The sequence below is a fragment of the Cyprinodon tularosa genome, unplaced genomic scaffold, assembly GCF_016077235.1.
Source record: "Cyprinodon tularosa strain WSP-4 unplaced genomic scaffold, ASM1607723v1 ctg66, whole genome shotgun sequence".
NCBI lineage: Eukaryota > Metazoa > Chordata > Actinopteri > Cyprinodontiformes > Cyprinodontidae > Cyprinodon > Cyprinodon tularosa.
Genome location: NW_024039407.1, coordinates 564,569 through 591,070, shown reverse-complemented (window position 1 = coordinate 591,070; position 26,502 = coordinate 564,569). Strand labels below are relative to the sequence as shown.

The 26,502-nt window shown below is 37.2% G+C and overlaps 2 protein-coding genes across 2 annotated transcripts in view; one reads left to right on the top strand and one right to left on the bottom strand.

Annotated features, from left to right (window-relative positions):
* ankrd52a (ankyrin repeat domain 52a) overlaps nucleotides 1-12,635 on the bottom strand; it is a 28,197-nt gene extending 15,562 nt beyond the window's left edge. Inside the window, exons 1-16 of the mRNA XM_038309378.1 lie at nucleotides 12,424-12,635; nucleotides 11,718-11,801; nucleotides 11,560-11,638; nucleotides 8,719-8,789; nucleotides 8,209-8,409; nucleotides 7,690-7,777; nucleotides 7,199-7,341; nucleotides 6,877-7,089; nucleotides 6,155-6,233; nucleotides 5,936-6,050; nucleotides 5,734-5,816; nucleotides 5,524-5,641; nucleotides 5,371-5,439; nucleotides 5,142-5,282; nucleotides 2,968-3,030; nucleotides 2,734-2,845 (exon numbers count right to left, since the gene is read on the bottom strand). Of these exons, the coding sequence (XP_038165306.1) occupies nucleotides 2,734-2,845; nucleotides 2,968-3,030; nucleotides 5,142-5,282; nucleotides 5,371-5,439; nucleotides 5,524-5,641; nucleotides 5,734-5,816; nucleotides 5,936-6,050; nucleotides 6,155-6,233; nucleotides 6,877-7,089; nucleotides 7,199-7,341; nucleotides 7,690-7,777; nucleotides 8,209-8,409; nucleotides 8,719-8,789; nucleotides 11,560-11,638; nucleotides 11,718-11,801; nucleotides 12,424-12,450 (1,686 nt within the window). The 5' untranslated portion in view covers nucleotides 12,451-12,635. The remainder of the gene's footprint in view (nucleotides 1-2,733; nucleotides 2,846-2,967; nucleotides 3,031-5,141; nucleotides 5,283-5,370; nucleotides 5,440-5,523; nucleotides 5,642-5,733; nucleotides 5,817-5,935; nucleotides 6,051-6,154; nucleotides 6,234-6,876; nucleotides 7,090-7,198; nucleotides 7,342-7,689; nucleotides 7,778-8,208; nucleotides 8,410-8,718; nucleotides 8,790-11,559; nucleotides 11,639-11,717; nucleotides 11,802-12,423) is intronic.
* A 3,017-nt stretch (nucleotides 12,636-15,652) lies between these two features.
* On the top strand, nucleotides 15,653-23,246 carry si:dkey-190g6.2 (coenzyme Q-binding protein COQ10 homolog A, mitochondrial). The gene is made up of 5 exons (XM_038309364.1): nucleotides 15,653-15,789; nucleotides 18,067-18,216; nucleotides 18,301-18,493; nucleotides 18,624-18,725; nucleotides 21,816-23,246. The coding sequence occupies exons 1-5, from the start codon at nucleotides 15,653-15,655 to the stop codon at nucleotides 21,981-21,983; spliced, it is 750 nt and encodes a 249-aa protein (XP_038165292.1). The 3' UTR covers nucleotides 21,984-23,246.
* Nucleotides 23,247-26,502: the final 3,256 nt, after the last annotated feature.

Below are 26,502 nucleotides of genomic sequence, written 5' to 3'. Positions count from 1 at the left end.
GGTCTATGGCGCCCGAGACAGAAAGGTCCACAAAAGTCCACAAAAACTTGTCAATATTCCTCCATAATGCTCGTCCAATGTAATCCAAGTGTCCTGAGTGGGTAGCATCCAGAATTTACTCGAAACGAAGTCATTTAGAACGTTTTAGAGCCTAAACAGTAGTGTATAGGATTTCCTAATAGCGCCCCCATGCGCGCTCACGATTCTACGGAAGCCGGCAGACCAAACCAGCGCATTCAGCTCGGCAAAGAACTCATGCTCTTCCTCAACACTGAAGTCCTCAGACATTTTTCTTTCGTTGTTTCTTTCTTTGCACAGGTAAACAGCACATTTCTTCTTCTACGCTTGCATTATCGGCAGACCAGACGCTGAATGCGCACTTCCTTCCGGTTTGGTCTGCCGGCTTCCGTAGAATCGTGAGCGCGCATGGGGGCGCTATTAGGAAATCCTATACACTACTGTTTAGGCTCTAAAACGTTCTAAATGACTTCGTTTCGAGTAAATTCTGGATGCTACCCACTCAGGACACTTGGATTACATTGGACGAGCAGTATGGAGGAATATTGACACGTTTTTGTGGACTTTTATGGACCTTTCTGTCTCGGGCGCCATGGACCTCCATTATTTGAATGTCAGCAGACAGCAAGAAGCCTCCCAGATCTCCAGATGCATTTGAGATATCAAAAAAGTACTCCAGAGTGTTGTTCAGCATGGAGGTGAGTAGAAAATGAAGGCTAATCATGTTTTGGGTGTACTATTCCTTTAACTGCCAGACTTCACTTGTTTTACTTTTAATATCTGTTTGCTTACAATTTCATTCCAAAACATTGGTGGACATGCTGCAGTGATTGGATTGATTAGATTTAAATGCTGTGACGCGACTCGAGACACACACAATTATGTTACAGGACCTCCGGGAGAAAAAAAAAAAAAAACGACCAGACTCGATAGCGGTATCGATAAGCCCAAACGTTATTGATTTTCGGGTTTTGAAAAAAGTGGAACCGGGTCCTCGATAGAACCGGGTTTCGATCCCCATCCCTACTTTTAACTAGCTGCTTTGTGTTTCAAAGGTTTGGTTAGTAACGTTTACTGCCAAACCTCCCTAAACCCTCCGGGTTTCTCACATATTTGAGCCTTTTCCCGCTGGTTGAAATCAAGTTAAGGTGAAATTAATCAAATTAAAACACGGCTGAGAGAGGGAGTCCAGTACGCGGTAGTCATAAGCAGTAGTCTGAGTAGCGGCAGCGGAGGCAGTCAACATTGCGGCCACGGAAAGTAATACGTCATGACGCCCAAGCCCTATTATTAATATATTCTTACATGTTTTAAATGCTTGACAGTTAATTACCTGTGACAAAGTGAGCACTGCAGACTCTGGCGTATTCCAGCTTAACACCGTCCAAATCGGACCTGGATATCCGTGTCAGCCATAGGTGACGGCGTTGTTCAGATAGCTGTTTTGTTTTTTCACATTGATTCACGATTACGGCTGGTATGCGATAGAAAGAGCGTTGATCTCCACCTCCACGGGCCGTGCAACCAACAATTACACACGATTTCACCATTTTTCACTGTCAATACTGCCTAAAGCTGCCACCCAATATGGCGGACGCGCTGAGTAGTCACGTTAGCGTGACGTCACATGAAAACCCCCTATTTGTAGACGACAAAAGACAACCAAACCAGAGATATCAAAAAACATTGAAATAAGCCTTCTCTATGTGGAAGGAGCTTAAGGAGAAAGATTTAAAAATGGATGCCAAAGTTACCATGTTTCTCCTTGACAAGTTAACTGCACAAGCCTGATAAACCAGACTAAATGTGAGATTAAATGTGTAATTTAGTCTGGCCCCCGATGAATGAGACTTTAGAAGATTGTTGACGAGAACAACCCGTTGTTTTTCAAACCATGTCTGTGCCTATTGGCCAATGCTCTGACCAATGAGCGCAACTGACTGTGATGTAGTAAGTGCGATAGATAGGCGGGTGGGGCTAGCTTACTAGGCTAGACCTGCACTGCTTAAAGTAACACAAAGGCAACTTTTTCTATCCAGTTCAAACAGTGTTGCTTGTTACCATAGAAAGCATAAAGGTATATCCTTCTAACATATACAAATCTCGTTGGTACAGAATTGTAGGTCTACATGGGTTAAGTATGCTTCAAAGCCCTGGCAAAATAAATAAACATTAATTTCAACGCTGAGTGTGTGGATACATTTCTTCCTTTTCTTTAATGTTTTGTTTATTTATTTATCATATACTAATTGTGGGGACATACGTCGACTAAAATTGCAAACTAGCTAGCCAGAAACTAAACAGACAGCTGATTGACGATACTGCAACACTGATTAGCAACAGAATGTTGCCCTAAGATAGCGCTGGCAGCTAAAGGATACATATATAGCTAACAAATCACAAACCTCTTCATATAATTTAAAACTCCATAAACCATCAGTTATGGTTACATTGGCGTTTTAAAGGCTTTCGACACAACAGCTACCTTTGCCACAATACATTTTTGATGCTGTGACATGACAGGCTACAGTGCTCTTTGAGTGAAATACCCCCATTTCACTGCTAGATGACAGTAGTTCTTACGTAATATCCCTTTTAAGTAACACCTAACAGCTCAGTGTGATCTGAAACCTAAAGCCAGATCTCTAAAGGTTAACGTGAATAGATGAACAGATCTGATGCAGTTATGCTGAAAAGCTCAAACAGAAACCTCACCAGCTCCAGGTTCTGCTTGTTGCCGTGGTAAGCTGCATAGTGAACAGCACTGTAACCTTTTGAGTTGACCATAGATGGATCAGCGCCATTGTCCAAAAGATGCTCCAAGCAACTGTTAAAGAAAAAGCAGCGTAGAGCAGTTATTCAGCCACTGGTCTGTCACAACCACATTAATATATTTGTAGGTACAATCACCATTGGAGAAAAGAAAGAGTAGAAGAATAAAAAACTCACAAGTAGGACTCCTTTGTCTCATCCTCAGTAATTTGATGGTTCCCAGAATAATGACGATCAGTTCTGCAATACAATTATTAACATTTACTAACAACATGAGCTAAACAATGCTTGGCCTAGAGTGAATAAATACATAACAATAAAAACAAAATACTGTGGCATATAATTTTCCTTAGGCATAGAAATTGTGTTTTGTTAGCCTTATTATAACTCTCTAGGAACTGCAGTTCTCCACCCCCACAGAGCAGAGTTCACATAGTTAAAAGTTATTATTAGGCATTTTAGCAAAGGAGAAAACACTTCACACAAAACATAAATTTATGCTCAGGAACATAACATTTGTGGAGGCTCCAATTTGGATACTGCAGCTCTCATTACAGTAACTATATGAAATCTGGTTTCGCCGTTTTATTTCAGTTTCAGAATATTTTTAAACCCATGCAGTAAAGGGTGATATGGCTTAAAAATCAAATCTGTCTAAGTTTTTCCTACCAAATCCAATTTATCTGTATTTTCCTTTCTTTTTTTCCTCTTACACTTAAAGGTATAGTGGAGGATGTTCTTTTTCCAGGTGGATCATCTGAATAAGTGGTCCTCCTAATTTTCAATCATTTTGGTGATATGTTTACATAACCCCGTCCTATGTGCTTGTCCCTCTTTTCACTTACCGGTGGCGAGTCTGACATAATGGAAAAATTGCGAATCTTCTTTTGGAAAGTAAGCTTGTATGAATGTGCAAACAGCATTTGTTAAACAGAGCGTGCACGCTCTCGCACACGTTTAATAGGCGTTCCCTCTCGGGAGAGGATACAGGGTTCTGCATGTGGATTTTTTTTTTATTATTAGCGAAAATCCTGCACTATACCTTTAAGTTTCATGATAAAAAGGACAAAAGACAACGCTTCCAAAAACTAAGTTTGTCTTCCTCCTCTGGCAAGGGACCTTAAATGAAATGGCAATAAAGTTCAAGCCATGAATTCTGCTTGTAAATAAAGTTTCACAGCAATGAAAATTCAGCACACTACAGGTTTACAACTAAAGGCAACACACAGAGAGACAGTTTATCAGTTATGAGTATACATCGAAGAAACAAAAGTGATGAATTGAGTGTGGAGGAGTGGATTAGTTAAAAAAAAAAATCTTTATTTTACAAAAAACTAAATCTTTATAAACTAAAAATTGATTAATCATTTTAATTGATTAATCCTCCGCCCCTACCATGTGACATTTATGCCCGCAGACTCATTTTAATTTCCTCATACTAGAAATAGTCACTGATTTTATTGAGAGGCAATTAGGAGTTATTTAGGGACATCACTAACCGCTTGGCAATTGAAGGTTTAAAGTTTTTTGTTTTTTTCTTGCTAGAAGTCTCTGACCAGGTTCCCAGTTCCCTCTTCACATATTTTAATACTAGCAAGGCCGGGATGGTTTCCTAAGGCCAATCTATTTCATGTAGTGATAGTTTTCTGCTACATCAGTCAACTTTCATCCAACTAGAAACCAGGGGTCACTTTCTGTACAGATAAAAAAAACAAAAAACAGAGCTACCTTTAGTTGGTCTGTCGCTTTGCATCCCAATTAAATTAAATTCAAACTTGTAGTTCTAACCGAAGAAAAATTAGGAAAATGGCAATGAGCATAAAGAAGCGCAGAGGAAGAGGGTTTAAAACTTTGCAGTGAGCCTGCTGGCATCGAGCAGCAGCTTCTCTCTAGGCAGTACTCAATGCTAATTACTTGGCCCCAATGTTTGCTCTCGGCAAAAATTGTTTGGAAAAGTCAGCCAGATACAAGATCATAGCATCGTGTGAAAACAGAGAAGGGTGCAGCTTTGAGGAGAGGCTTTATTACGCATAAATTTAAATCAGCAGTTTACATTCTTTTGATAAACATGTTTTTGTCAAGATGAGCATTCAAAGCTCTGTTTTATAATAAAAGGACGTAATAAAATAGGATTAGTTTTTTAAAGTTTACAAAAAAATCCAGAATACATTAAAAGTGAAACTTGTTTCGATTACTCGATTACTCCAGCGATTGAATAATCAACTACTAAAACAATCCTTTGTTACAGCCCTAGTTTGCAAGGTACTGCATGAATTTAAGAAATGTGTCCTAAAAAGTCACTGCAGAGTTTAAAATTTGAGTAATCGGGAGGAGGAAACAGATCTCCTTACCTGCTGAAGGCTTGCGAGGCAGCAGAGTAGTGCAGGGGAGTACAGCCAGTCTGGTCTTGTTCATTAACCTCAGCACCAGCATTAACCAGGGACACAGTGCACTGGTACCTCCCATTAGCAGCCGCATAGTGCAATGGTGTCCTACAGAGAGCATGCCAGGGGAAATTAGGCAATCACTTAGAAATGCACCTTGATTTATCAACTTAAGGCAGGATGATGCAAAACTTACCTTCCCATTATGTCTCTCTTGTTCAGATCAGTACCGCTACTTAAGAGTAAGTTCAGACATTCAACATTTCTGTAAAAAAACGTAATTAGAAATGATAAATGTAGACAAATGCATGCGTTTGCTGAAAATTTGCCACTAAGTGGTGTTATTTACCCTCCAGAGGCAGCAGCGTGCAGACAGGTTCTCCCAAAGTTGTCAGGGGTGTTGATGTCAAACCCAGCTGATAGCACATGCTCTTTACTCATAGATGAAACTATACTATACAGCTGACCTGCAGTGACATCAAACAGATCATTTGAATGGGGGAAAAACACAAACATAAACAACTGTGTGCAATCAGGTGAACACATCTATAAAACAAACCTGAGGAGAGTAACTTGCGACAACAGTCCGAAAACCCGTACAGCACAGCTAAGTGCAAGGGGAACATTCCATGGATCCCACGTCTAAGAAACAAAGAACAAAGGAAAATAAAACAGCTTCAGCAGAACTGACCTGCTTAAAACACTCTACACCAACTTAATCTAAACAAGAACTTAAAATAAAAACAGCATTGTTCCTATACCTGGCCGTGTCTGCTCCATTGGTCATCAGAGTGCTTATCAGCAGTTCATGGCCATACTTAGCAGCGACGTGGAGGGGGGTATTGCCATATTTATCCACACAATCAATTTCCCCACCTAATGCAAACCCCAAAAAAAGAGAAAGAGCATTAATTACACAGCAGAAAAGAAAACACGGTGAGAGTTCTTTGAATTTAGTGAGATCGTTAAGTCCCAGTTACCATTTTGGATGAGGATCTGAGAACGCGTGAAGCGTCCATGAATGGCTGCCATGTGCAGGGGGCTCTTTCCTTCTTTGCTCTGATGAGAGAAAAACAAATATCATTACTATCCAAGTTTTGTGGTTTTACTGTGTGTGAGAATGATCAACTGTTTTACATGGAAATATTAGACATATTTCATTCATACTACTCCACCAGAACTTAATTAACCTGAATATTTTATTACTTTTGCACAGAATGTAAAACATTCACTTGGAACTAGGGATGTCCCGATTAGAGCTGAAATAATCAACCGGATTAATTGATAATTGAAATAATCGTCAACTATTTTAGTAATTGATTAATAGTTTAATGGAGTACAGAGACTCTAAAACATGACAGACCAGCTGTGAATTTTGGAAGGACTGCATTTTTCAGCAACATCAAAGACTGCAACAATATTAAAAATAGAACTGCTTCTGTTTTACCGCTATACTGTAAAAACTACATTTAAAAAGACACTATTTTTGTGAGGTTTACAAAAATATTTAATAATATTTATTTTTTTTCTTCATCTTTCAACTGGAAAAAAAACAAATAGGACACGAGATCTGCTGTGATAAAGTAAGACGACACAATCTGTTGGCTAAAGATCTCGTCAACCTCTCTGTTTGGAGTTGAGTCTGTAGATATATTGCAGGGTTGGTCTTTGCCTGAATAGGTCAACTTGCTTCTTTTCATACCTGCTGGTTGACGTCGGCCCCATTGTTGACCAGCAACTCTAAACACAGGGCACCATTGGTGGAGACGGCAGCCAGGTGCAGAGGGGTGAAGCCACACTTGTTGGGCTGGTTGACGTTAGCTCCATGGTTCACCAGTTCAGTGGCCACAGCTTCCTGCCCCATGTAGCAGGCCACATGGAGCGCGGTGTTTCCAAAGCCATTGGGTTCATCAATCTGACCATGAAACAAAAAAAATCATCTCAGGGAAGCTCCTAAAAGAATTTAAAAGAGCTGACCAGCCTTAACAGGTGCTTTCAACAGAAAAGCCTATCCAATCCCTCACCTCTGTTCCCATCCTCAGAAGGTACTTTACAATTTCGATGTGACAGCTTGCAGAAGCAGCATGGAGAGGTGTATAACCCAGCTTATCCTTGCAGCTCTTGTCAGCGCCACGGGATACCAGCATTTTCACAACCTCCAAGTGTCCTGTAAAAAACATCGAAACAACAATTATCAACAGTAAGTCTACAGAAAGCAACATCTTCAGAAAAGCCTGTTTAACATATTAACTGCAGTCTCTTTCACATCAAAAATTTACTTGCATGTTATTTTTGTTTATTTTTAGATAAAACTAATGGTAAAAATAAATTAGATTAACTTTATTGTACCTAAAGACATTTGATTTCAGTACAGACTCTGGCTGCTACATAGTCCAAACTATGTGTCACACTGCATTTACACATAAAAACACAGCTATAGAAATTTCATTATAAGACAATAAATAAAAACATAAGCAACATCTGGGATGCAGTACTGACAAACTATTTTTATTACCCAAAAAAGCAGCACAATGAATAGGTTGTCTCTCCTTCTTATCAATGGCACTCAGGTTGGCTCCTTTGTTCAGCAGCAGCTTCACCATCTAGACAAGAGTTTCAATTAATGTAACAAGGAGAAATTAACAGAATTTTCTTAAACTGTAAAGAATAACTCTAGGGGTTAATATATTAGGGCTGAAACAATTAATCCAATTAATAGATTATTTAAAAAAAATAAACAACTTCAACCAATTTAGTAATCGATTAATCACTAAATGTCATAGAGACGCTAAAACATGTTTTTAGCTGATAGAGAGGCAATTATACCAAGATTGTAGTTTTTTCATCTGCCAATATGCTCTATCCAGAATACACATGGAAAAGCTTTACTTTGACCTGATTTAATTCTGTAAATTTCAGGAAACTTTTTTATCTGATTATTAGTCGATTATTCAAAAAATAAATAATTGACAGATTAACCAACTACTAAAATAATCGTTGGTTCCAACCCTAATAATAATCCATGCAGTCACACCTCTTGGAAACCGCTCTCTGTCGCATGGTGCAGGGCTGTCCGACCAGTGCGATCTGCCATGTTCAAGTTGCTCAGCTGGGTCAGCAGAGCCTCAGCGCAGCGAGTGGCCCGGTTGGACGCAGCCACATGTAGCGGCGTCTGCCAGAACTTGTCTCTCGTGTTTGCCTCAGCTCCGCGCCTCAGCAGAAGACCCACCGCCCTCTGAAAAGAAACCAAGTTTAAATAAAAAATTTTACGGTTGCAGCTCTCATTAGTTTTAAGAGAATTATTTTATGCAGTTATTATACATCAATATATTTTTAGCTGTAATATTATAATAGTTTAGTAGTAGTAGCAAACGTCACTGCTGTTCTGTTCACAATTTGTGAGTTCTGAAACTTGCAATATTTCATGTAATTACATACTTTAGAACTCTAATAAACATAAGTAATAGAAAACAAATGTGTTGGATGCAGCATGTAATACAAACATAATAAGACATAATAAGTCAAAACAATACTCTTCACATACTTCATTCCTTGAAGCAGCCGCCCTGTGCAATGGGGTCAACCAAACGTTGTCTTTAGCATTTACGCTGGCACCTGAAAGACATGCAAAAACATCTGTTATTAGAAAAGTTCACACTTATCTACTAATAACATACCCTTTTTGTTGCTCTAGAAACTTATTTTTTCTTTGTTCTTAAAATAGCATTCTAGTCATTTATGGAGTTCTATAAAAATGTGCAAAAAAGACATATTTGGATTCAAAGGTAGTTGATAATTTCCCTGTCCTACAGTGGATGCTGGTTGAAAACACACAGCAAACAAAATTGCCAGCAAATACAAAAAGTAATGCACAAATTAAAATAAGACCAAGACACAATGAATGCCATGTAAAAACGTTGCAAAGGAGAAATGTTACAATCACAAAAAATGCGAATGTGCTGTAAACACATATGATACCAACACACTAAACATTCAATTCAATTCAGTTTATTTAAACAGTGCAGATTCAAAACGCATGTAATGTCAAGGCACTTTACAGTTCAATTCAGTTTATTTCTATAGCGCCAATTCACGACATGTCATCTCAAGGAACTTTACAGTTCACCAGATCATACAGTCAAATTGATTCAAAGTTTTCCATCTAAGGAAAACCAGTTGATTGCAACGACTCATCGAGTCAAAGGCAATCCCTCACACTAAACATGCTTGTAGCCAAAATGGTATGTAATGGAAATATGTAATTAAGAAAAGCTGCTGGCTATTTTTGAATAACACAAGTGCTCCAGACCACTAGGGGGAGACAATCATCAAGTCTAAAAACTTTGGTATAAATCAACCTCTGTTCTAATTCAGTAGCAGCATTACTTTTTATTTAAGTCTTAAAAGGTCCCGCTCCATGTTGCGTGGTGCCTTCAAAGACCTCAAAAACAATAAAGGCAGAAAGTAATCAGCTTTAAACCTGATGCCAGGCTCGCACTGACTATGGTGTGTGCGCCAGCAAAGGAACCACACCCTTGAAAGCAGTGTGTACACTGATGTTAGAAGAGAGGCAGTTACTGAGTACAAATGTTTCAGCAGGAAGAAAGTTGGGCAAAATGCCACAGAGGCCCCAGAATTAGGAATCTGAATTTCATGAGCCAAACAGGAAAAGTCAGGCGCCGCACATGAGAATCCACCTACCAAATTACACCCATTTGATTGACGGAAACACAGCAAAACACCAACATGCTAAAACAGAGGGGATCTTGGTGGGTGAAAAGGTTTTTTTCTGCCAAAATAAGGCTTTGCCCAAGAACTCCCGGAAATAAGTGAGAAACATTGTGAACTGCTGTCTTTGCAAGTGGCATTTCCCCCGAACCGAGATGTAGCTGGACGGGGCTGAGGTGTTTTCATCTTCATTATTAACCAGGCAATGTCAAAAATTAAACACGACATGCATTTAGTTGTCTGTATTTTTATCTCTTTTTTTTAAAAGAAATTAGGATAAGCGATGTTCCTTTGGAATATAAAAACTACAAGAAGTACCTGTGTAAAAAGTACTAAAATGAAAAATCCAATTTATAATAATAAAATGACATTTTTTTATCCACAAAATTGAGGATACATTTATTATTGTTCTCTGGAACCAAACTATTAGCTCCAATTTGTTTATTTATTTATTTTTAGCTTATTTAAACCTTAAGAGATTTCAACAGGTGTAGTGGTAGGAATATGCTAAAGATGACCTCATTTTTCCATCTCCGGATATACCCTCAGCACATAAAATGTATGTAAACAAAAATTGTTGTCTTGAAGCCTAACTTCTATCTAAGCCAAGATTTATTAAATAACAAATAAAAGACTAAAATGCTCCAAAGATTAACATTACAACATAATCTTACTGAATGAAGTGTTTTTTACTTCCAAGCAGAAGTTTAAACATGCAGATATGTCAAACGAGGTGCCGAGAATAAGATGTCTTCTCAGGAAGACAAGGGAGTAAATTCCCCTGATTGGCTGAAAGCTGCTGAGGTTAGCAACCCTAGCTCAGAAAAAAAGTCTGAGATCTTTTAAATTAAGTGGAATATTGATAATCCGAGAAGCTATCTGATTTGAGAAACCAACAGTCCAAATACCAAACATTTGAGTCGCAGAGAGTTATATTGGTCAGCCGCATTTACAGGAGTCTATGGAGGAATGGGGGATTGGGACAGCCTATATCAAAGCATTTGCATCAGTCTGCAAATGCTGCCTTCAAAGGAAGTCTGTAGACCAGATCCTGAGGAAAAACAAACAGAACGCCCAACCAGAAGACATTTGGACAGAAGAATGAACAGGTGCGTTTTTCTGTGAATCGTTATTTAACACATTACCCCCCTGAGAATCTCGCTTATGACTTTAGTGAAGGTCTGGTCCCAAACAGGTTGGCAATCATCTCCCCCTAGCGGCCTGGATCACTTCCATTACACTGTCACACTTTATAACTTGCAGTTTGTTTGTTTGTTTTTTTTTTTTTTGTTACCAACAGTGTTTTCCTATTTGCATGTGTTTAGTGTGTTTGCATCATCTATGTATTAGCACCAGGTTTTGTATTTGCATTGCAGCTCCATTTTCTGTATTAGCAACATTTCTTTTCTGCATGTGTTTTATTTAAGCTTTTTTTTTTTTTTGCAAGTCTCATTTTTTGGGTGTATGCATTGCTTTTCCTATTTCCCACTCAATGTTATAGTGCATTGGCACATCTCAGCCTTCCTACCAACCTCTTAGAAAGGGAGGGGTGAAGGAAACAAGGGTTAAAATAAATGGGATTAAGTCTTACATAGTATATATCCTGTTTGACTTAACGAGCACCAGGCTATTTCTATAATAAATGCAGAAGAGTCACCTGATTCAATGAGGAGGTCCATAATTTGGACATCACCCACACAGGCAGCAGCATGAAGTGGTGTGCGGCGCTCTTGGTCCTAAAAAAATAAATACATGAAATATGTTGCATAAAGAGTTTAATGTGCATTTTTATATATATGCATTAAGACTACATACCAGTGCATTGACATCTTCTTTTCTGTGCAATAACAGTTGAACTTCTTCAGTATTACGACTGAAGATGGCCTGGACCAGAGGAGGCTGAAACAGATAAAAGGTCGCCTGAGTTACATGCAAAACGATGCACAAAACGAAATAAATAAATCAAAGAAATTTAGTGCAAAAACAACCCTATAACTAATCCAGATCAATGCCCTAGAATACGCGCATCCTTCGTAGCGCTACGGTCTAACTCAGAGGCTCCTCGTTTTTAGAAGAAAATGGTTAAAGATATTAGCATGACGGTAAAACTATAGTTAAAGAAAATAACCATATTAAATTAAATATGGAGTTTATTATTTTTATTGCTTTTATTATTAGGATGGACCAAGCCCTGGTCGAGGCCTACAGGCCCCATTCGCTGCTATTACGTCAGCTAGCTAAACGGCTAATGCTAATATGCAGCTACGGAGCTGGCCCCGGACCAAACTACGGTCCATGTACCGCTTCCTAACACACAAACGTTACCTTTCATCAAAAAATAAATGGAATATTTTCCTCAAAAGGCGCAAACCTAATAAAATATGCACGCAGCAAATAAAAACATACAAGAGCACTGGAAGCAGTTCGGCGAAGACGTAGCATGTTGCGCACTAGAGCAGGTTCATTCCAGCAAATAGACTGCGCCACAACACAAACACGGAGCGCTTTCGCTTCAGCCTACCTGGTCTGTGATGTTAAGTACTCCCATCTCCCAACTCAGCCAGGACGGAGCTCCTTCATGAGGATAAAACTTCGAGGTAAAGCTGCAGTGCAATTAGTATTTCAAACTCATCAGACTACACCCATAACTGAAAGCAAAAAAAAGAAATGCGGTCTTTCTCACTCGGTCTGTCACTGTTGTTGTCTGTACCCTGCGTCTGGTCTGACGAAGGCGGTGGTCCGCCTACAGGCGTGGCGGTCCGCTTTCTGCTTTCGAGATTGAAATGTCGACCCCTTGTGGCAACAAAGGGTAAAACATACGCAAGAACGCAATAAATATTCTGAAGGTCAATGAGACCTTTGATACTTTTGGAGAACACAAACAGCCCTTTTCCATTAGTACAGACTTAGACTAAAATAGTGATTTAAAAAAAGCAAAGTACATATACTAGAAATATGATACAGAAAACTTAAAGCTGGATTCATATCTAAGACAATCTTTTGTAAATCAATTTGTTAGGATGTATGTATGTATGTATGTATGTATGTATGTATGTATGTATGTATGTATGTATGTATGTATGTATGTATGTATGTATGTATGTATGTATGTATGTATGTATGTATGTATGTATGTATGTATGTATGGATGGATGGATGGATGGATGGATGGATGGATGGATGGATGGATGGATGGATGGATGGATGGATGGATGGATGGATGGAGGAATGGATGGATCAGGTGGTTCCCATCTCAGGTTTTTCTCTGAAATGGTAAAATTAAGGTGAAAGCTTCAGTCATATTGAGACAGGATCACGGTTTTCATCTGCTAATTGTTATTTTGAACCAGCTTCTTAAATCATACTAACCTTTGTTACAGCTGAATGATCCGTTTTACATAAGCTCTAATTCTACTTTCACACTGCACGTAACTGAAGCAGCTGTTTTACATGCAAAGTCAATGGTTGACGCACATGGAAAGGTCCTGCAGCTCATCTACAGCAGCATATCTTGACGCATCTGAGCAGGCAAAGCAGCTCCTGAACTTCAGAGCGTGACGCGCTTCACAAGCAGCAGCAGCTTGAGTTGGAAAAATTTTACTTTTGCTGCTTGATGCGCCACATCAACCAATCAGAAAAGCTGATCTGGGAGTTTATCAACACCAAAATTAACTTAAAATGTCTTGCCGGAAAAATATGTGCGCTTTTATCATAAAATGCTAATATCTACTTGGAGATATAATATTATTTCTATATAAGGGAAAAACCCCTAGTTGCTGCTGGGAATTCTCAATGACATCGTTGGTATGTGGGGGTCTGAGCAACTCCTACAGCAAAGTAATATTTTATGGCAGGATCGTAATCTTGATGAATTGACTGCACAGACGAGGTTTTCAGTTGGACTTTCTCACTTAAAAATATATTAAAACTACCTTTTACCAGCTTATACTAGCAAATACAGCAAAGTCACTCTCTGCCATTGAACACAGGAGCAGCACAAGCATCAGATGCTTTTGGACACACCTCACTGGATGCACTTCAGGAGCGTAAAAAGATGCTCATGAAGCATGTCTGACAAGCTTCAGAAATGAAGCAACACGTGGTCTTTTGCTGCCCAAAGCGCGTGCGGTGGGAACTTAGCGTCATTCTCATTTTATTAAAACTGGTAATTGTGGTTGAAATAAGTTAAAAATATGTAATTTCTTAAGTTATGAATGTCGATTGACTTAAAATAAAAATAAATCTCTATTTTATCTTTTAGTAGATATTCATTTAGCAACTAATTATTGCAGTTACTTTTTTCCCATTGTAAAACAACATTCATTTTAGATAAAGTTTAACATTTTTAAGCCAAAAACACAAATTTACAATTGGAATGACATAAAATACTAATTAACCTAAATGACGTGGAAATTTCTCTCCATTCAGTGAAGGGCCGCAAGTAGCTCTTTGGTTCTGCGGTTCACTTGATATATTTAAAATGATAAATTATTGTGAGATGTCATACCGTAATCTCAAACATCATGTTTTAAACACCCAATCCCCAAGTAGGTAACATAAACAAATAACTGAAAACACTGGTAATTAATTAATATGTGTTTCAACAAACTTATTGAAAATATTTAAACTCACTAAACAGGTCTGTAATATTCTTCCTGAATTTTTGCTCTGCCATGTTAACATTGAAGACAATATTATTTATCAGTCTTTTATAGGTGGTTTGCAATGTTTAAACCTCAGACATATTTTAAGATCAGTTTTTATTAGTATTTTAAGTCTTGTTTTAATGAAATAATAAACAATAGACATTATTCATTCTTTGCACTGTTTTTGCACAATATCACTATTACTTTATTTGGATCTATAGTTATACATATAAATATATATAAAGTTATATTTGTATATATATATATATATATATATATATATATATATATATATATATATATATATATAATTATTATATATATATATATATATATATTATATATATATATATATATTATATATATATATATATATATATATATATATATATATATATATATATATATATATATATATATATATATATATATATATATATATATATATATATATATATATATATATATATATATATATATATATATATATATATGTTTGTATATCTGGAGCGTGTAACAAAAGTAATTTCCCTTTGGGATTATTAAAGCGTGTCTGAGTCAGTCCGAGTCTGTTATTTGAAGAGTAAAATATCCCTGTTTTTTCACCTCCAGTCCAGTAGGGGACAGCACATTTTAGCTGAGGCGCTGGCTCCTCTCTCACTGAAATAAGGAACAGTCTGTCCCGTCACCGGCGTTTTATTTAGCAGCAGAAGGTCGTCAGCAGCTGGACGGAATTAATCGGAAAAATCAGGGCAAAATTAGATGAGAGAATCTATATGTGTTGATAATTGGGGCCGTAAACCCGGGGTGATGGGAGTATAAGGGAAAGCGAAAACCGAAAGCCACACTTCGCGTTTTATCCGGTTGTTATGAAACCTCGCTAGCCCCCCGTTAGCCACTGACTACCATCGCAGTTTGGATCGGAGCTTTTGAAAAGTGGCCCGAGACGCTGTCAGTTAGTGAAGCAAACTGCTCTAGAAAAAAAAACAGTTTGGAGCGGAACTTTGACTCTTCCCGTCCTCTTCCCTCTCGTTGGACCCTGAAGTCAGGGCTTGGCTGCTCGGATCCAGGATCGTCGCTGTTGAGCGGAGAGCGGCTGGGTTGATGGCAGCCACAGCCGGAGCCCGGAGGTTACCCATGGGTGTGCGGACGTTCAGTGACTTCCTCCACATCGCCACTGTGGGCTCTCCTCGCTCCTGTCGTTCTGCGTTACAAAGAGTATGTCTGAGGCAAAACATAAGGTGAGACTTTTCCAGGAGAAAATCTGGTTGAAACTGGCTTGTTCTAACCGTTTGTTAATGTTATGCTTATCAAAAATTCACTTACCAGTGTTGTTGACACGGCTCTGCCGCTTTTTTCAACCAAACTGTCAGAAATGTCCTATATTCTCCAGTTAAATTATTATAAACATACTATAAAAGCAGAGTTTTGTGATGTATGCAGCCTGTGGAACAAACCATGTGATGTTTTGATGTTCTAACTTTAGAGTGGTCGACTTGCTGGTATGGGACTTTTCTATGGCGGATACTAATACTTAACAATTAGACCAATTGATAGGCTGATATGTTCAATTTTATTTTTTGTATCAAACTTTGTACTTTGTCATTTTTCTCTTTCATTACTTTTTATGCAGTAGTGATCTTTGTTTGTATTTCCCCCCAAAAAACTTTCCAGAAAACACATAAGCCAGTAAGTTTTTCAGTTAATTATTTTAAAAGCTGTCATTTTTTTTAACTTAAGTGACATGATTGATTGCATTTAAAATAAGACCCTTCTGCCTTTTTCATTGGTAAATGAAAGCATGATCTCTTTCTGTCATGTAACCATCAAAAAGCCTACATTTTCAAATAAAACAAAGCAGTTCAATCCTTAGCTTTCACTGTCAAAAGTAACTTTTCATGTTTGACAATAGCTGTCATTTGTAGGAATGTCCCAGTCTCTTATCAATATCAGGCAAAAAACTATGGGATTACATCAGCCTACGCATAAAATCTCCAATATTGGCATGCTGATAGAAGCAATGCTTCTGTCTGAAGTTTATGTGACCTGTTAGTTATAAGTGGGTCAGATGTTGTCATACCATATCATATTGTTCTTTGCTTTTGTTCTCTGTCTGAATGATATCAGTTGATTAAACCTTTTCTAACAATACAAAATAAGTATGTCTGATTCATGCTGATATCTATATCAAAATAGCAATATCGGTGTCGGATATATATTAAAAAAAAAGTTGTATCTGGACATGTTTGTTGCATAACAAATCAGTTTTGTTTGTTTTTACGTTAGATGATAAAATTAACTTTCAGTCTATTTGGCTGTTTTGGGTGAAACAAGATGTTTGAAATTTTCCATTTCCTTAATTGTGATATCTTCCCACTCACTGTGACCTGATTAGACATCAATTGAGGAAATTATAGGCTATATATATTGTCGGCATGCAGAATTCACATCTATTGCATTTCCAATGATTACCTTTGACAACCAAATAAAGGTTAGTTTTGTAATCTGATCTACTTTTAGTAGAAATGATTATTTCAGCCAATACAGAGTTTTATATTTAAGACTATATTTATCAAGGTGTGAAAATGTGAAGTCATTCAACTATTAGTAATAAATGGTTATTATCTTAAAGGTAATAAAGGTAACTTCATTTATGTAACAGAAGTTTTTTATTAAGAATTTACAATTTTTAAAACAGAATAAAATGTTGAACTTTCTTCACCATTTCTGATTAGGTGGTTCACTAAAGCTTCTCTTTTTGTATTTACCCAGATAATGTACCGGTAGGTAGTTACTCTGTCGCTAAGGTTTCCTAACATTACCAAATGCAGCATGTCCCTCAATAGGCCAAAAGCTTTAAAAGATAAAACTGAGACTTTGTGTTTTTTCTAACTATAGACACTTATCAACATGTGGTAGATAATAATTTTTGGCCAGTAGGTCAGATAAAACAGAAATTCTTTAAATTTAGTTCATCAGCTCATTTCTCTTTGCATTTCCTCTAGTCTAAATAAAATGTTTGATTGTCTGTCTGGATTAAATATTAATAACAAATCTGAGGATTTCCGCCTGTGCAAAAATACTTAAAAATCATTCAGTATAAATTTGTAAAGCAATTTAATTTGGAGGTCAATGGGAATACCTTATTAATGACCAAGGAGGAGCATCAATGACTACTAGAAGTTAAAAACACAAGATCACACCGACCTGTCAGTCACATTACACAGGCTTTTTAGACTGGAAAAGAAAACCTCTTATCTAAAACTATGAAAGGCCAGATCCTAGGTCATATAGTCCATATGAATCAACTGCTAAAGTTGTTTTTTCTTTCTGGTATTTACAGAAACTGTCAAACCCAGAAAGCCCCAGCATTCTCCCAGCTCTGACCTTTTATCCCATTATAGTCCAGTTCACTGAGGCACCAGAACACAGGAGAACCTTTGGTTGCTTTCTATGCTCTAGGCACCTTTTTGTTTAGTCTAAATGTAACTTACAGAGGATTTGCTCTCCCCTTTTAGACACCTATCGTCATGTGGGATTTTGATGACAAGAAGTCCCAAAGTGCTTTCCCTTCAGCAAGGGGACACGATGAGTAGCGCACCGCAGAGTAGAAGCTTCATCTCCCTCACCAACAAGCGGAAGGAGTACTCTGAGCGCCGAATACTTGGGTGAGATTTCCCAACAAGCTGTTATTGATTGTTTTTTTTTTTTTTAAGAATCACTTTTTCACCTTTCATTTCTTCCTGGTACAGTTATTCCATGCAGGAGATGTATGATGTGGTGGCCAACGTTGACGACTACAAGCTCTTTGTGCCTTGGTGTAAAAAGTCTCAGACCATCATGAGAAGGACCGGTCACTCTAAAGCCCAGCTGGAAGTGGGATTCCCTCCTGTGATGGAGAGATACACGTCTATGATCACTAGTGTTAGACCTCATTTAGTTAAAGTAAGGCTCCACTGGTGTAGCACTGTGAATTATCAGCAATATTTAACCAAACACATATGGGTTTACCACCTTTAGCTGTACCTGGGCTTGCCTAATCTGTTATTTTTTGTGTGTGTGTGTGTTGTTTCAGGCTGTGTGTACAGATGGAAAGCTGTTCAATCATTTGGAGACAATATGGCGCTTTAGTCCTGGCATTCCTGGCTACCCTCGCACATGCACTGTAGACTTTTCAGTAAGTATTTAAAGGCCTGTATCATGAGGCTGTTGGCTAAGTTGGGAAAATGTTTTTATTTCTTTTTGGTTTTGAAAGGTTGTTGTTGTTTTACTGTGAATGTGGGAACTTGGTTTGTTTGTTAGCAGGTCTACTGAAATGTAATAGATGGATTGGTCTGAAAAATGTTTTTTTTTAAACCATAGCCGCATCTGCAGCCCTGAACACACCAAACATGATTTTGTGCCCATTCCGACAAAAAATTGTGAAGTAAAAGGTTGCAGTGCTTAAAGGGCTCATTATGCTTGTTGCACAGACATTCCGTGTGGAAAATGAGCCGCATTTATACTCTGCAGCATTTATACTCTGTGCAGAAGCCACTGTTAACAACTGATGCTTTATTAATTTGAAGCTGAAAGTTAATACTAGTATCAATATCTTGCATAACTACACAGTCTTGTAATTCAGGTAATGGCTAAAAAATGTTTTTAAAGTCGTAGGGAAATCATATTTAAATGTCAAATCATTCTGGCTTAAACATGGATATAAATGTACTCTTTATCAGATGATATTGTCCCAATATTTAGAAAATCCTGCCTTAAAACCTGTGGGGTTTTTTTTTCGTTATCTTATGCAGGCCAGTTAGTTATACGTCAGCTTGTACACCTAAATTCGGCCAATCATATTAATGGTCATCTGGAAATCAAATTTTTCGGTCATAGCATCTTGATTCATATGTCGAAGTTAATATTCCTAACGGTTGAAATAAAAATCATTATTTACTTTACGATTGAGTTCCGTCCCAGTGTTCACGGGGATGGACGTCTGTGTCTTCAGCAGGCGTAGAGCTAACAGAACTGGCAGCGTTGCAAAGCAAGGGCTCAAACATGTACGGCTGTAAGCCTTCTACACCAAACCGAGCTTCTGCCGCCCTGGCGTCTTCTTCCACAGCAACTTGGTCCCCACTTTCCTCCTCTAAATAAAAAAATTATGACGGAGGAGACTCATCCACGACCTCCGACACAAAACTCTCCTTCTTTTGCATGTTTCTGCTGTCCATAGCGTTCCTTGAAGGTGTCAATGCTAAGTCACCGATTTAGTGCTACTTGGTTCAAATGGAATTTCCCATTGGGAACCTACTAGCACTAAGTTGCTAACTAGTTAGCAACAATGCTTCCAAGACACTAGCCACAATCAAACTTGCTTGCAAACCTTCTGCCACAACAAACCTGCCCTCTTGATAAACGACCATCCACATTCACTTTATTCGGAAATGCAACTTTGGGACGGCCGTTTAACCTACGACTTTAATACCAGCAATCCAATTTGAGATTGTATTGCATCTAAATTATTTAATTATTAATCTCAGAATAAGACTTTCATTTATTCTTGAAATTTAAATCAAAACCAAGCCCCAGATTCCTGGACATTTAGAGATGTGGAGATAGACTGCCTGCCGAATGTCTTTGATTTCTAATTTAGGTAAAATAAGTTGTATTTTTTTAGTCTGAAGAAGCGGGTATACCCGATTACTCTGTTGTTTTGATTGTGTAATTTATATGTGGCTGTTTTCAGTTTCCTATGAGGCACAAGCATATGTGTTTAGTTTAGTATTTTATTAGGGATGAAACGGGTTTAAAAAACATTATCAAATAATTACAGCATTTGTAATTAATTGCATTTTAATTTAAAACCTTATATAAACAAAATTAACCACCTTTTCATTTAAAAAAACTCCTTTTAATAATAATAATAATTTAATAATAATATATTAATTCATTTCTAATACTAACAACTATGACAGTTCAGCTCTGCATAACGCATTTATTAACAATTCCTACTGAGTGTCCAGGATTTAGTGCAATTAAACAAACAACCAATGAGGTTACTGTAGCTGGTTAAGCCAGTTACTCAAACAAATGATCCATGTTTCTGCTCCTAGCTCCTTCCTAAGGCCAGCACTATCCAGGTAGCACTTAGAACCACTGCTGAAGCACTTCTGCCATAACTTAGATGTCATACACATTTTGAAGTTTTTAGATTGAGCCATGTTTTTAAGCTTGAATACCCCCAGTAGACCAACACCTTTGATGCTGCTTGTGCGTCAGATTTATGGGTTTACAAGAAACAGGGAGAGCAAAGGTCCTGCTTGGGATTTTAGTATATTTATAAGATAATGAAATTAATTAAATTTTTTTTGTTATGCATTAAAATGTTTCTAATTAATTAATCGAAATTGACATGTTAACATTGTAGCCCTATTTTGTATCAATATGTATAAGTGCATCTAAAACAATTACATAAAACCATTAAAATAACAATTTCAGTTTATTTCGGTAACTTAATTCAAAAAGTCAAAAGTACATACATAGATTCATTACCTTTTAATAAACCCTTGATATGCATAAAGGTCTGTTATAGGCATTATTAATGATAAACCGATAAATAAAACCAGATATTTTGGATAGTTTCTCAGAAAATTCTAGCGTTACAGTAATCTATTTAAGAGGATGCTTTAGTTCATAAATTTCATGGAGATGTTATGGCCTAAGCCTCTAAAAAAACAGATTTTTTTTTTTAATCATCCAAATGAACAGTAAAAAAAAAATTATCAATGAATTAAATATCACTCTATTTGTTTTCCTTTTTGAATTATTTTACAACAATATATCTACATTTTTCATGGTAATTTATGTCTGTTTTGATTAAACATCAGTAGAAAAAAACTAAATAAAAAATCTGAGAGCAGAAGCACCGGACCCCACCTGTTCCTAACATTAGGTTATACTGTGTGGGTGTCCTGTTTAGTGTCATTAGATAATGCTGGTTAATGATGGAACAGAGTAACTGATACAGCTGTTGGTAAAAAGTGCATCAAAATGATCACAGGAAATTATTTTCCTAATGAATATATGAAGAAAAGTGATCTTGTTTTTTGTATTGTTATCATTTTAGTTTAAAACAGCAGAGGAGTAGCCTTCATCGTATTGTTCACTCAAAATGAAAAAGACCAGGCAAAAGCCTAATTCTATTAAACCATAATGGCTCTGTATTTCATGACTCATCCTATAATCTCTATAAAATTATAACCCACCTTCCTCTTCTTCACAGATATCCTTCGAGTTCCGGTCCTTACTCCACTCCCAGCTAGCCACCATGTTCTTCGACGAAGTAGTGAAGCAGAACGTCGCCGCGTTCGAGCGGCGAGCCTGCAAGCTGTACGGCCCAGAGACACGGATTCCACGAGAGCTGATGTTTCACGAGATTCATCAGACGTGATCTCTGCAGCCACACGCGTCCTCGTTTGGCCTTAAACCGCACCGACGTTCGTTCCTGTCGCACCCGCATGACCCAACCGGCATTTGGTCTCCACTTCAGCTTCAATGGACCCATAACTCCTCATGTTGGAAGCCCTGCCTCAAGCCCTCTCTCATATGCCCTCCTTCTGTCCGTCTACCTCCATTTAAGTTTTTTTTTTTTTCTTTCAACCAAACCCTTCATCGGATTAACGGCGTGGCGGTTACAGCTGTATTTATGTTAACTAAACAGTAAATCATTACCACCCCATGTTACCGGCGTAACATTGACTTTTAATTAAAAAACGACACCCTTTTTATCTTTTTTTTTTAAACAAATACCCCCTCAGAGTCTGAGCTGTGCTAAAGGTTCACAGTGATCTAAGGAAACTGGACACGGCATGAAAAATCAGCTCTGATCACACTATTATACGAAAGCACACTTTGCCTTTTACTTTTACAATTTATTTCCTTCTGGACATTTTAAAATATTCATCAGATATATATTGCCGTGGCTTCAAATGATTTGTTGCTTTTAATTTATTTTGCAGTAGAAATTTGGAAAAAACACTTGTTCTATATGGGCTTATTAAAGGTGCCATGTTTTGGGGACATCATGAATTGTCACTGTTACAGTATTATGAAAAATATGCTTCATTAGTCGCCAGCTGCAGTCACAATGGAACAGGGTGTTGGAGAAAAAAAAAAGAAAATCGCTTTAATCTAGCTGCTGTGCTGTGAGGATTTTATCATGACTTCGCCTCTTATTTTATATTATGCCTTATTTAATAGTCCAGCTGTAGAGAACATCAGCTTAAAGAGGTGGGAGTCAAAACTTTGCACAGAATATTTAAAGTAAGTGATAGAAATGCTGGAGTGTAATGTGAAAAATGCTAATGGAGAAAGATGAGATTTAAATAATCTACAACTATCTTTGCCAAATTTAATTTGATAAAATCATATAAAAGGTAAAGGATAGGCAATTAAATTGCCATTTTCTCATGATCAAGTCTTCTGGTGCTTTTTTAATTAAAGAAAAATGATTCTGAGACTAAAAAAGTTTCACAGACAGCAGATGTTTCCCTTATTAGCTGCTGATTGTACTTTGTCTATCTGCTGGAGGTGATTAGGACCATGATATCGTTATTACATCTTTATTCTATCTATATATATATATATATATATATATAATTTGTTTTTTTTGGAAACATGCTGGTGAGCTGTAGAATAAAATACTGCAAAACTATGTATGGTGTTTCTTAAATGCTTAATTTAACCCATATGGTGAATGAAGCTATGTAACAAAGCAGATCTAATATTTTGATAGACACAATTTGTAAATGAGAACAGGATGTAATTAAAGCTCCTATATTCTATTTTTTTGGCCTTTCAAAGGCAACTAAAGGCAGAAATGTGATTAGATATTCCCTTTGCACTACAAAGTATTAATTTATTAGGAAATAGTAGTTGAAAGACACTTGCCTTCACTGCAAAGCAAATTTTATAATGTCAACGCACTACGGCTGGCGGTTGGACACATGTAAGGCCACAGTTGAAAGACTTGTTTTTTTTGGGGCTTAAACATGAGCTAATTAATAAACCATTGCTGTCACTGTGCAGATTAGCTGCCTATAGAGCTGCTTGGTTTCAACATTTAGCGGAATCGATTGCGCTCTGCCTCATGTCACCCTCCCTTCCTGTAATTAAGTAAATACAACAAAAAAAACGCTAGGCAAATGTGAACTACATTATGACAAAGTTAAAAGCTGTACAAAATGATTTTGAATGATATAGGCACTTTAAAAACATAGAGGTGGATCTAAATAAGAACATTTAAAAGGTTCATTGATTCTGGTTTATTCATTAACAATTAGGTAATTTAAGAGTTTGTTATATAGAACAACAGCCTACAGTCCTTATTAATTATTTAATAATTAATATTAATCATTGAAGAACCGCTTAACACTAGGGGTGTCTCATTGGTGGTTAGTGTGCTGGGTATGCCTAAATATTCCTAAATCTTCACAACCCAGTGAAGACTGCAATGATTCCTCTGGCTTGTGCTCCTTCAATGGAGCCCTCAAACATCCAGCCCATTTAGAAATGACCTTTTATGACTTGCCAACCTCAAGGAAGGGAAGGGGAGTTATCAGTGACCGTCCTCTGGACAACTTTCAGGTCAGCAGTCTTTCTTGTGATTGTTCAGAACATAATGTGATGCAAAATTCTCTCAGATTTTATTTGTCATTTTGTTTACACAAGTGTAAAACAAAAAGAAATTTCGTTTGGAACAGCTCTCTGGACAATTTCATCTTTTTTTTTTTATAAGTGTAGCCTTTATTTTATAAATTATTTTATACACTTTCTTATTGGTTTTCTATTGTTATTTTATCCATTGTAAATTTTTGTCATTTTTTCCTGATCAGGACCCTGATTTAATTTAAGCCCTGCTTATCAATATACAATCATCTGAATCAGGTGTTTTAAAGGAGGGTGGTGGGCTTTTAGGATCAAGGTTAAAAAACACTGAAACATTTGTTGGAGGTAGTAAACATCAATGCAAAAAGAAATAAAAACTTGAACCCCATCATATAGTGAATAAACATAGTGTTTGCTAAATTTTTTATATATTTCTTAAAATTTACACCTTTTTAAATACACCTGTGCCATAATGACATTAAACAATCCAACTGTTCATGAAAGATTGTTTATCAACAATCTACATAAAATCAGACCTAGCGTATTGAAATTATTTTCAAACTACGAATCATTGAGATCAAAAATGATCCGACCAAGCTTCCCTTCCACCTGCAGAGTAAATATTTAACTGGGTGCCTTTTAGGACTGGGGTTCCTCTATCATCCAAGGCACAGCAGAGCGGACGCAGCTGACCAACAAGAAACCAGAGTGGGGTTAAGGTATGTGGGACAGTTATTAATAACGGTGCATGTGAGAGGTGGGCATTTGTACAGTCTTGTTTCCATGATCACAGTGATGGAGATCTCAATAAAGCTAAATGTAAACACAGAACTGGGTCATGTTTCATGAGGTCCTCTTTGTGTGTGGGTGGATATTAATTACAGGTGGCTAAGACTGGTTGCTTTAAACTCAGTTTGAAAAAAAAAATGAAATTCAAAAAAATGCAGTGACCATGTAATACCAACCTTCTCATTGAAGTTTTGATTTCCTACATTGAAAAGTATAAATGCCTCGTTAACCTAATCACATGGGGTGTTTTCCTTAGAAGTGCAAACTGGTTTAATGTGAACAATAACCAAAACACATTTTTTGCTCAGACTGTATCCTGCTAAGGATATAGTGTGAAACATTTTATTTTTTCTCGTCTTAATCGTTGTGATTCTGTTGTCTTTTTTTTTTTATGGCAGCAAGGCCTCGAACACCGCATCCCCCATGTATAATGTCTGTGTTTTGTCTTTTCTTGGACAAGCTGTAATGAAACTGAAAGTTAAAAGGTTGGGAAACACTGGAATGGAGATAGAATGAGGCAGAATGATGAAAAGGGGTCTCTATGTCCTCCAGCAGTCTAAGCGTATAGCAGCATAACTATCGAGGAATGTTTCTCAACCTATTTTGACTTGTATACTCCTTGGGCATTTTGTCTTACCATGAATATCCCTTTCATAAAGTATTGATGACTGCCTGAAAAGTGGATTGCACAATAACCAATTATATAGTGAGCATTTAATTCTTTCCATCTCAAATGAAAAACAACATAAATATGTTGCCCGGAGCTAATAAGGAATCAAATACAAAATAAAATTATACCATAAATCTGCCTTTATAAAACTGGAGCTATTCTGTGTTATTCCCCTGTAATCACACATAAACCTGATGAACTGGAAACAAAGTACTAAAAAAAATACAGTCAGACTGACTCCATTTGTTTTTCTTTGTTTTCATCATGACACCTGAGCTGCTTTGATAAGTTCAGATATCTCAGTGCAAAAAACAGCTAATAGCAGACCACTCTCTACATCCAGGCTGTTCCTCTGTGTGTCAAAACAGAAGGTGGACACAAAAAAACTGACCTCTTGGTTGATTTTTTTTTTTTTTCTTAAAGCAAAGCAGACCCCAGACACCTATTTTATTTTACTACTTAAGAAACAAAATGTTTTCATGTATCCCTTGCAATGCACTCACAGACCACTAAAATAAATAAAAGTAGACGGAGTGCCTGCCTCACAGACCAAAACTGGTAGTTTGATCCTCAGGAAAGGAGCCTGATAAGTAAAAGATCTATTCTATGTGACTGATAACCGCCTAATAGTGGCCATTTATTGGGATTATAACATCCAAAGCGGCTGCAATCGGACACTCAGTATTTACCATGTAATGGAGACAGAATCAAACTGAGTAGGAACCCCATGACTTTTTAAAACTTTTTCACCTCTTGCAGGTCATTTCACCAAAATATAATACATTTATCTACTAGATACAAGCAATAAAGTAGTTTTCCCTGTACTGTTGCAGTGGTTCCAACA

Coding starts and splice junctions, on each gene's coding strand:
- si:dkey-190g6.2 (XM_038309364.1), top strand. CDS start 15,653: ATGGCAGCCACAGCCGGAGCCCGGAGGTTACCCATGGGTGTGCGGACG. Junction 15,790..18,066: donor TGTCTGAGGCAAAACATAAG/GTGAGACTTTTC, acceptor CTCCCCTTTTAG/ACACCTATCGTCATGTGGGA. Junction 18,217..18,300: donor TCTGAGCGCCGAATACTTGG/GTGAGATTTCCC, acceptor TTCCTGGTACAG/TTATTCCATGCAGGAGATGT.